The 10,002-nt window shown below is 27.6% G+C and overlaps 1 protein-coding gene across 1 annotated transcript; it reads right to left on the bottom strand.

Annotated features, from left to right (window-relative positions):
* Positions 1-317: 317 nt before the first annotated feature.
* LOC130957885 (serine carboxypeptidase-like 11) lies at positions 318-8,059 on the bottom strand. The gene is made up of 14 exons (XM_057884725.1): positions 7,800-8,059; positions 5,817-5,965; positions 5,296-5,372; positions 4,608-4,727; positions 4,290-4,392; positions 3,082-3,119; positions 2,816-2,914; positions 2,548-2,634; positions 2,206-2,358; positions 2,049-2,120; positions 1,423-1,535; positions 1,221-1,334; positions 799-844; positions 318-678 (listed from the first exon to the last, which is right to left on the bottom strand). Exons 1-14 carry the CDS (start codon positions 7,952-7,954, stop codon positions 595-597), a joined length of 1,410 nt encoding a protein of 469 aa, XP_057740708.1. The 5' UTR covers positions 7,955-8,059; the 3' UTR covers positions 318-594.
* Positions 8,060-10,002: the final 1,943 nt, after the last annotated feature.

Here is a 10,002-nt window from a genome sequence, read left to right as displayed (position 1 = left end):
TTTAAGAGTTTAATTTTGATACATTAATAATATAAAAAATTTTACATAATCGTATAATTATATTTATCCTTTGAATAAGTATTTGCAAGATCAATAATTATATTTGTCCTTTTAAATAATCATTTATGAAATCAATAAAAAAATGAGTATCTTTATTAATGTGATATTATGTAATTAGATATATGTATAAAATTATTTTATACGAACAAAATATCAAAATTAAATTCTTTCTTTTAACTATAAAAAAATTAATAATTTCACTATTTTTTTCCTTCAACTTTTTTATTTTTTATTCTGTCCATTTAAATATAGTTTGTCATCCACTAAGGTATTCTCATCTTGGTCATATTAATAGTCTTAATTTAGCCGACCCCACATAGTGGGACAAGGCTTTGTTGTTGTTGTTGTAACAGGCTTAATTTCCTTTTCACTTTTTATTCCTGGCACTGTATCCCATGTAACACAATAGTTCAATGACAACATATAACAATTATTTTAAATTTTGAAAGTAAGTTTTTGTTGCATATAAACCTTGAAGCAGTCCTCCACATTACATAATTAATAATTAAAAACAAACCATAGAAGAATGAGCAACTACAAAGGGACATTAGAGAGCCACCTAGAGAACATGGCAAAACCTTCATCAGGCTTGTACTCAGGAGCTGTATGCCCTGCACCCTGCAATTAAGTATTGAAAAGAGACTCAAAAATTTTTCGTCATGCTTTAAAATTTTCATTGAAAAAAAAAGAAAGAAAATAAAATAAGACTTGTAATTAAAAAATTTAACATTTTCTTACTTTCACTGTTGCAAATGTCATTTGATTTGCGTAAGTTCTTGTGAATCTGTTCAAAAGACAAATCATTCAACAAGATTTGCTTGCATAAACACTACACGCCTTACGCCTTAGGGTGTTCATTGAATAGAAAATATCAAAAATAAATAAGTCATTATCATAAACTAAAGAATAGATATACCGGTAAAGAAAAATACTTGGATGAACAAATTATTTTGTAACCAAGTTTAACCAAATCCTTTTTCTTCTTTTTCTTATGCATCTCCTCTTTTTTCTTCAATTGATTTTTATTGTATCAATAAACTATTCGACCAACTTGGTTGAACTTGATTACTAAAATAACTTGGTTATGTAGTATCCCCGAATTGTAAATTAGATATATCTACTCTACTATATTATAAAGGCTAAAAAAGATTCTTGCTTACCCTGCAACTTGACCATTCAAAAGCCATGGCCTCCAATCATCTACAATGGAGTAGTTTAGAGCCCTTATCCACGCTTGAGTCGACGAGAAAGGAACCTCTACATCATGATCGCCACTGTCAAGAAAACATCATATCAATGGCCGTATACAAAAATATTTTATAGTGATATTTACATAAAACTCAAAGCTACAAGAAAACTTACCTGTATATCAAAGATCGATAGCCTTTTGCGCTGAGATTTACATGAAATTCGAAGCTACTAGTGATTTCATACTCAAAATCAGTAGTGTAACACCGTTCCCATTTCCCTATTTCCTGCAGAGCATTGAGCAGATGCAGAATTTGGTGTTCGAGCAGAGAAGAAACAAGCCAAGTTGAAGAATCTAAAGATAGGCTTTTTATAATGAAAACCGCAAGTTACAAATGCACGACATATAACTACAGCTAACAAACTCCAACTAACCATGGTAATTAATTTAACTCTAGCTAACAAACTATGCCTGCTGTCACTTAACTAACAAACTAATTGAAATTCTGTTAGAGATATAACCATTCACATGCCTCTTCTTATCAGCTTAGACTTTTGGAAAAATAGTTCCATGACATGATATAGAACTTCTATAATTTAAAGGTGATTCCAAAAAAAAAAAAAATTCAGCATAAGGTAAATAAAAAGTGAAAAGAAAGCCTAACAAAAAATGTCCGCAAATCCACCAAAATAGAAGCTCTTGTGTGAAGGACTTATTAGAGATATAATCGTTCATGTGTCTCCTCTTATCAGCTTAAACTCTTGGAAGAAATAGTTAATGTGGATTTATCATATCATACCCCTCTAACATGCAGTGCCTTGCGAACACTTGCATCATTCGCCCATTTAGTGCCGAGGAAGAAACCATAAATCTACAAAGAAAATGCAGGAAATCAAACTCAAAACAGGTTGTATTCAAAATGTGTGAGAATCTATTTACAAGATTTGCTAAATTACTTGGCAGTTTATTGCTGGCACTGTTAGATAAGAAGTAAGAGAGGCCTCAGGCATTTCAGTCAAAAATCTCCTTTGCATCGCTTCATTGTTCTTAAGAGAATCATCTTCGCAATAGATATCCAAAATGTCGAACATATTAATTCTCGAAAGACACTGGAGATACCAATATGGTCAACAAAAAAAATTCCATTGAGATTTACAAGAATCATACTACCTTCGTTTAAAAATAAGTGTCGCTTTCACTTCTGTAATACATTAAATTTTTCAATATATCAAAGTAGTGAAAGGGTCGATTAGGAACAATACATCATAAAAAGATTTGGATGATTATTAATTACTTACCTTTTGAAAATACTTCATGTCTCTTAAACACAATTCATTTTCTGAATCTATATCCATATACTCTCCTTTACAATTTCTCTGCAGTGACTGTTATCAATTACAGAAAATAAGGATCATTGGGATTTCTTTGTAACATTTTTCGATTTTTTCTTAAATGCACATTACATAGATTGCTATATGAGTCATTAAAAATATAATGCTATTGAAATAATTCAACGGAAATTTAATTGTTACTGAAACTGAATACTTAAACACGAAACTATATTACCAAATAGAGTTCATCGGAAATAAGTCCCATTCCATGAACATATGGTATCCGATCATTTGACTCTTTCTTTGTGGTAATTGGGTTTCCTAATAGATATCCCTGTGAAAAATTAAGACCAATTTAGGCTTCATAATTCATAGTTAAAAACAACACTTTACAAAAGGTAAATTATTATGATGATTATTTTGCATTGCAGTCTTTTAATAATGAAAACATTTTTTTTATGTACTAATGTGTTGGTAACAGTATCAAAGAAATTTACAAACCTGTAGATTTATCCAGGGATGGAGACCTTTATCATTTCCTGTTAATCAAGGAAATTGAGTAATAGTTAGTTTAATCATAATCATCCGTGAATCAAAGCTTTATATATGAGTTAATAGTCAAATTAGTCTCTAGAAGATAAGACTTTTTTTAAATTTATCCTTAAAAGATTTTTTCAATCAAATTGGTCCTTCAAAGATTACGAATTAATCATATTTTGTTCTCCAGTCACTCTATTAACAATTTTCTTTAAAAATTAATGTTGTAAAACGCTAATATGTCTAATTGGATATTGACCAAATATGTATCTGAAAATTTGTTAATTTAGTCATTTTTTCCAATTAAAAAAATTCTATTCCCAATATGATCTAGTGACTAAATTGATAGATTTTCGTAAATATATGCAGTCAACATCCAATTGAACATGTTATGTGTCATGTATGATATCAGTTAACATTTTATATCATCAATGGTTGACGAAAATTGTGAGTGGAGTAACTGAAAGACATATATGATTAATTTGTAATCTTTTAAAGACCAATTTGATTAAAAAAAATCTTTCAGGAATGAATTTGAAAAATGCTTTATCTTTTAGGGACTAATTTGACTATTAACCCATTTATATATGTTAGTCATGGCTAGAACGATTAAACTTTTCAGCTTCTAATGATAACTAAAATATTAATTATGATCCAAATCAATCATTATGAGAATTGGTTAATGGAGGAAAAATCATTTTTAGAGTATTTGGTGCAAGGATGACACCCTTATTGTGCTAAAAGAATGATCAAATTCCTTTGGCAACTACCGAATTGGTCCCATGGATCCTCTCAATTTTTTTCAGTATGTCAGAGAAGATATTATAAGATAGAAAATCAAATTTGACAACATCAATTAAGAGAAAAAACTGAATAGATCCATTCTTATTGCAAGTCCAACATCTATCAAGGGTAAGGTCTTTAGAGAGTTTAAGTGTGAGACATTTCTAACCTCATTAGCCAACTTACAAGGTTAAGTTAGGTTCACTCAATTTCAATTCTAATCATTCTTTGTCCTAATTTTCAAATTTTTCATGCAAATCATATCCATAAAATTAACAAAAAGGAAAAACAATGATACAACCGACCTATTTAAAAGGACTCAAAGTTTGCAAAGTGATTAGTATGAAGTATGATCTAGATTTTATCATCGGAAAAAAAAAACTTATTACCATTTGAAATTTTCTGAACAATAGCTGGAGCAGGAATTCCAGAGTAAGAATCAGCTCCCATATAAAATTTATTTGAAAGAAATTTCGGATGTTCAATAAACCACTGCAATCATTAAGGCATAAGTGTGACAGATTAATAATAAATCATACATAGAAGTTAGAGAACATGTTTTGAGCTATTGTGAAGAGGTTGAATAGCTCAAAATAAAATAAACTATAAACTATTATTATAAACAAACGAAAGATATAAAGAAATAAAAAAAGAAGATATAATTAGCATGAAATCAAGCACTAAGGATAGTAAGTTGGTAACTTTACCTTCCTAATAAATTGATGGGTGTGGTGAATAAGTTTCCAATCACTTCGATGGGAAATGACATCTTCTGCATATGAGAAGCCTGTTCCAAATGGCAAATCTACAAAAATAATATTAGATACCTGAAAAAATTAAGAAAAACACCATTAAAATTATTAGCAGTATAAAACCTTCTAAAAACAAGATATAAAAAAGAATCATGTAAAAACGATTGTTGCATAACTATTTAGCTACCGGTTTTGCTAGGTAGACAATGATGAACATAATTATCTGCATAGCTATTGAATTAAACATCCGATATATCCATTGTTCACATTATTTAGTATTCTCATTGTCTACCTATAATTTTCCGCTAGCTATATATGTTGGCACTTAAAGTTGTTGGACAACTTTGATAGTGAACGATAAAGGTGTGTTTCTAATTTCTACACACCCTCAAAAAGTTGTAGTTTTTTTTTTCAAAAATTTATTATATACATTTTAAACTAAACTTAAAATTTCTATTAGTTATCAATTAAAAGTTGCCCTTTTAGTAGTAGTTGTCAAAAATACCATTTTTAAACCTATTATTATGATTTCAATGTTAGTTAATTAGTTGTAGATTCCTTAAACGAATAGTAATTACCATTACTAAATTTGAATAGCGTTCAAGAAACAGAATACAAATTTCTTGAGGATGGAATGCATTACCTTTGTCCATGACTGTGGCCTCAAAACCAAATTAGGTAAGCTCCCATTGTATTCTTCAATTTTAAACTTTATTGGACCTATAATTTGCAGTTGATGGCCAAAGTAATTTTATAGATGTTGGTAGGAACAATTTCAGTAGGAAAATTGTTAGTGAGAACAGAAAAACTAAACTAAACACAGCAAAATAATACAATCACAAAATTATTGTCCGAATTAAATTAATGATATTTGTGTTTTCTTTATTGAGTGACTTAGATTTCAAATGCAGCAACATGTACACTAAGAAAGAAGAAAAGAAAATCAAATACTTTAAAAAATATGCTTCAACTTAGTACAATTTGGTTGGAAAGTAAAAACAAACTTTTGAGAAACTTTGCAGAGGCTTTCTTTTTTTTATTTGTCTTATGCTATTTTTATTTTCATTTTGGAAATATACTAAGGATCGAATTCTTAATTTTTCGAACACAGAGTTCTGATACCATGTTATGAAACTAGACATCCTAAAAGTTGATATATATTACCAATTTGGTAGGCAAGGCCAGAAAATGAAGAACAACCAGGACCACCAGTTAGCCATAGCATAAGAGGATCATTTTTAGGATCATTTTCTGACTTAATAAAATAGTAAAATACTTGCAAGTCATCATCTGTGTCCCCCAATCCCACGTACCTGTAAAAGACATAAACCTCGTATGTGAAAGTTGAATTTGTATTAGTTTATATGGGTGGTTACGCACGTTAAAATATCTTCATTGAAAGATTAATCGCTAAAATATGAGCACATAACCTGTGTCCTGTTATATCAAATGGTTTAGTCACATAAATAGTCACTTTTTATTTGTCATTTGGAATTTTTAAATTACTTTTTTATCTTTATATTTATCATTTTTCTTTAAAAAATGTTAAAGGAGTAATAGAATTTATTATTTTTAGTCATCAATCTAATTTTTTTAGTTTAATAATTTAATAACGTACTTTTAATTCATATTTTTAAATATTAATAACTAAACAAAAAAGTTTTAGCATTTCTCTTTTTCTTTTTGTTGCTAAATTTTAAATTTTGAATCATAAATTATAAGTTAAACTTTAAATTTAATGTCTAAAATTCTCCGGCAAAAATTTAAAAGTAGGTTTAATATTAAAAAAAAATTAGCTAATGTTAATTAATGATAAAAAATTAATTAATATTAATTTAAAAGAACAAATATAATTATCCAATTGTGTAAAACGTTTTATAAATGCATTAAAATTGAACCCGATACTAAATTCTAAGTAGTAGAAAACTTGTTTGAAAAAAAAAAAAGAAAACATAAATAGCTCAAAAATCTTCTCTAGAGCAGCATCCGAATGATACTACTAGAAAACTAGCCAAATTAGTACCACGCACCTGAATAGAATTTAATGGGTTAATAATTAAATTTATCTTTAAAAGATTATTAATTTTTTTAAATTAATCCTCAAATGATTTTTTTTAGTCATATTAGTTTTTAAAAGATAAAACGTAAGTTAAATTGATTCTTTCTTAGTTAGATGATAACGTGTCACGATAAATATTACGTGGCGTGATGACGTGGCAAGTTAATGCTACACAAGATGATTAGTTGACGTGTAAGGTCAGTGACACCCACCGTCACAAGACATGTAAAAAAGTTATTTATAATTAAAATAGTTTCTGAAAATCCAAACATAAGTTATTTTCATCCTTAAAATTTTAAAAATTAATCAAATTAATTTTTATATAAATTTCTTTTATTTTTTTTATAATATTAAATTTAAAATATTTTTTATAGTACTAATTTTTAATATTATTTTAGACCTTAATAAATAAAATTCTCTTTACATAAAATAATAAAAGAATAAAAATAATTAAATTATTATAAAATTATTTTTTCATTTGTATTTTAAAATTTCACATTTTTAAATTATAACTATTTTTATTATTTTATGTAAAAATAATTTTATTTATTAAGGTCTAAAAATAATATTAAAATTAGTACTATAAAAAAATTTTAAATTTAATATTATGAAAAAATAGAAAAAACTTATATAAGAACTAATTTGATTAATTTTTAAAATTTTAAAAATGAAAATGACTTACGTCTGAATTTTTAGAGACTATTTTAATTATAAATAACTTTTTTTATATGTTAAGTGACACGTGATATAGTAGGTGTCACTAACCTAACACGTCAACCAATTATTTTGTAACATGTGGCATTAACCTGTCACGTTATCATGCTACGATGATACTTAACGTGACATATCATCATTCAACCAACGAAATAATCAATTTGACTTACTTTTTATTTTTCAAAGATTAAATGATTAAAAAAATTATTTGAGAACTAATTTAAATAATAAATTATTTTTTAAAGACAAATTTAATTATTAATCCAAAATCTAATTACCACTTTGATCAATTATTACACATAAACTAAAATAACTAAAAAAAAAAAAAAAGAAGAATCTAGAAATGAAATGTTGAACATATATGATGAGCGTACCCAGATTCAAGATGAAAGGGGAGAGGGCCATCAAAACCAGGAAGGTGTTCAACTTTTGCAGAAGCAGCTTCAATCTGATGAAATGCTATCTGCAGCAAAATTGTGAGAACAAGAAACAGTACTTGAAAAGTGCGCAGAGAAGAAGGAGCCACCATTGTTCAACACTGGAGAAGCTTCAATGATGTAAAAGAAAGTCAACTTCTGCTGCTGGTAGTTGTTGCAGAATCGAGAATGTGTGATTCACGTTTTAGAAAAAAATATTAATTAATGAAATGGGTACGGGAGTTTGTTGAACACTTGAAGATGTCTGTTCAGCCGCAAGGTGTATTTTTTTATTATTTTAATTTAAGAATGGTTAGTTTTTTCTTTTATTTTATCACTGTACTAATTTTTTTAATTTAAAGAATCTTAATCCGTCTATTATATATAGATAGAGAAAAACATCCACATGTCTGAAAATTGCAGAGAGGCCTGCTTTCACATGCGGTGTTTTTTGTTGAGAATTGAGATGCTCTTTTTCTCAAAGAATTTAGTGAAATAGTTAATATTAATGGCAGGTGTTTTTTGTTCTATTTGGGGCTTTGGACCAGATATATATATAGTTGAATTGTCGTTTATGAGATATTTTTTAATCTTTAATCATGTAAGATTGATTATTTTATTCGTTAATAATCTTTTTTTTAAGTTAATAAAACATATTTACGTAGTATATTAATGAGTTGCTCTGTTTGTTAAATGCAACTAAAATTGATAAATTTTTTTATTGGAACTTTTTTATCTTTTAGAATAATTATCAGAATTTATTTATAATTTTTTTTATTTTTGTTAGCTTTTTCATATATATTAACTAAATTTATTACGTAAAAATTTAAAAATATTAATAATTTTAAATTTTTTATTTATAAAAATTGAATAGAAAATATATATTAATAAGAATATTATTAATTATTATTATCAGTCTTATCTATTTATTATTAGTTATTCTAAAATATTAAAATTTAAATTTTTTATATTATATATAGGTAAATGGTTAATATAAATATTCTCATTTAGTGTATCTATTTTAGATAAAATATTGTGTTAACTTTTCATTATTTATTATAAAATAAAATATGCACTTCTTCTAATAAAAATGAGTTTGTAAACCATGATGGTTAATTTAAATTGAGTATAGCTAAAAGTTAACATAATCATAATAATATAATACCTTAACAATTTTTCTAAACAACATTGAAAAAATTAAAAAATATATCATGCGTTTAATTTTATAAGAAAAAAAAATCACTAATATTTTATAATGTTACATAATAAATTTAGTCAACGTATATGAACAAAAGTAATAAAAAAAATAAATAAAACCTTAAACTGTAATATCCTACCACACTAAATTTTACGCTTAAGCCGTAAAATAGAGGTGATGTGGTATTACGACCTCTAAAATAAAATGAGTACATATAATAGCAGAAGAATTATAATATGCTAGGAGCCTTGAAGAAAAGAGGAAACAAAATCGCAAAATAAAAGCGCAACGCTCAAGGAACGGGTTAACCTGCGTGCTAAGGAAACCGTAACTGTTAAACATATGATAACAGAAGTAGGAACAGAGTGCCAAAGATACAAAATAACAAGCTCCTAACTCAGCCTGCGAAGTCAAGACTGGCTGGAGAATATTTACATATATATATACATACATATCCAAAACCCAAAAGTACATATACACAATCCTGCCTCTCCATAAACCTCTAGGAGGATCAAAAGAACAAGTTATGCGGAGAGAAAACCAAGTACACATATACACATCATAGCATAACAAAATAACCCTGTAACCACTCCGCTTCAAGGGTCCAGACGCCTAACGAGATGCCTCTCGACCTGCATCTGAAAAATAACAACATAGTATGGAATGAGAACCAGAGGTTCTCAGTATGGTAAAGGTGCCACACACATAATATATAACGTCCTGGGAATGCCAAAGGCAATCCTAGAACGCCGACACTCAGATTATAGAGCATAAAGTATTAAACAGAAGCCATAAAAGGAGGTTTACTAAGGATATTTAAACCTAACCTAACTTAACCTTAAATCTAAATCCCATTCTGCCATTCCTCCTTACTTCCAACTCCATCATGCATTTTCACAGACAATTAAACAGATAAAGACAAGCACAAGAAGGTTACAAGTACTGCAGATAACAGATATACAT

This window comes from Arachis stenosperma, chromosome 2, assembly GCF_014773155.1.
Source record: "Arachis stenosperma cultivar V10309 chromosome 2, arast.V10309.gnm1.PFL2, whole genome shotgun sequence".
Lineage (NCBI taxonomy): Eukaryota > Viridiplantae > Streptophyta > Magnoliopsida > Fabales > Fabaceae > Arachis > Arachis stenosperma.
Note: the sequence above shows the minus strand (reverse complement) of the source record. Positions and strands in the feature narration are given on the sequence as shown.

Coding starts and splice junctions, on each gene's coding strand:
- LOC130957885 (XM_057884725.1), bottom strand. CDS start 7,954: ATGGTGGCTCCTTCTTCTCTGCGCACTTTTCAAGTACTGTTTCTTGTT. Junction 3,120..4,289: donor TGTTCAGAAAATTTCAAATG/GTAATAAGTTTT, acceptor CTTGATTAACAG/GAAATGATAAAGGTCTCCAT. Junction 2,915..3,081: donor ATCCCTGGATAAATCTACAG/GTTTGTAAATTT, acceptor AATTTTTCACAG/GGATATCTATTAGGAAACCC.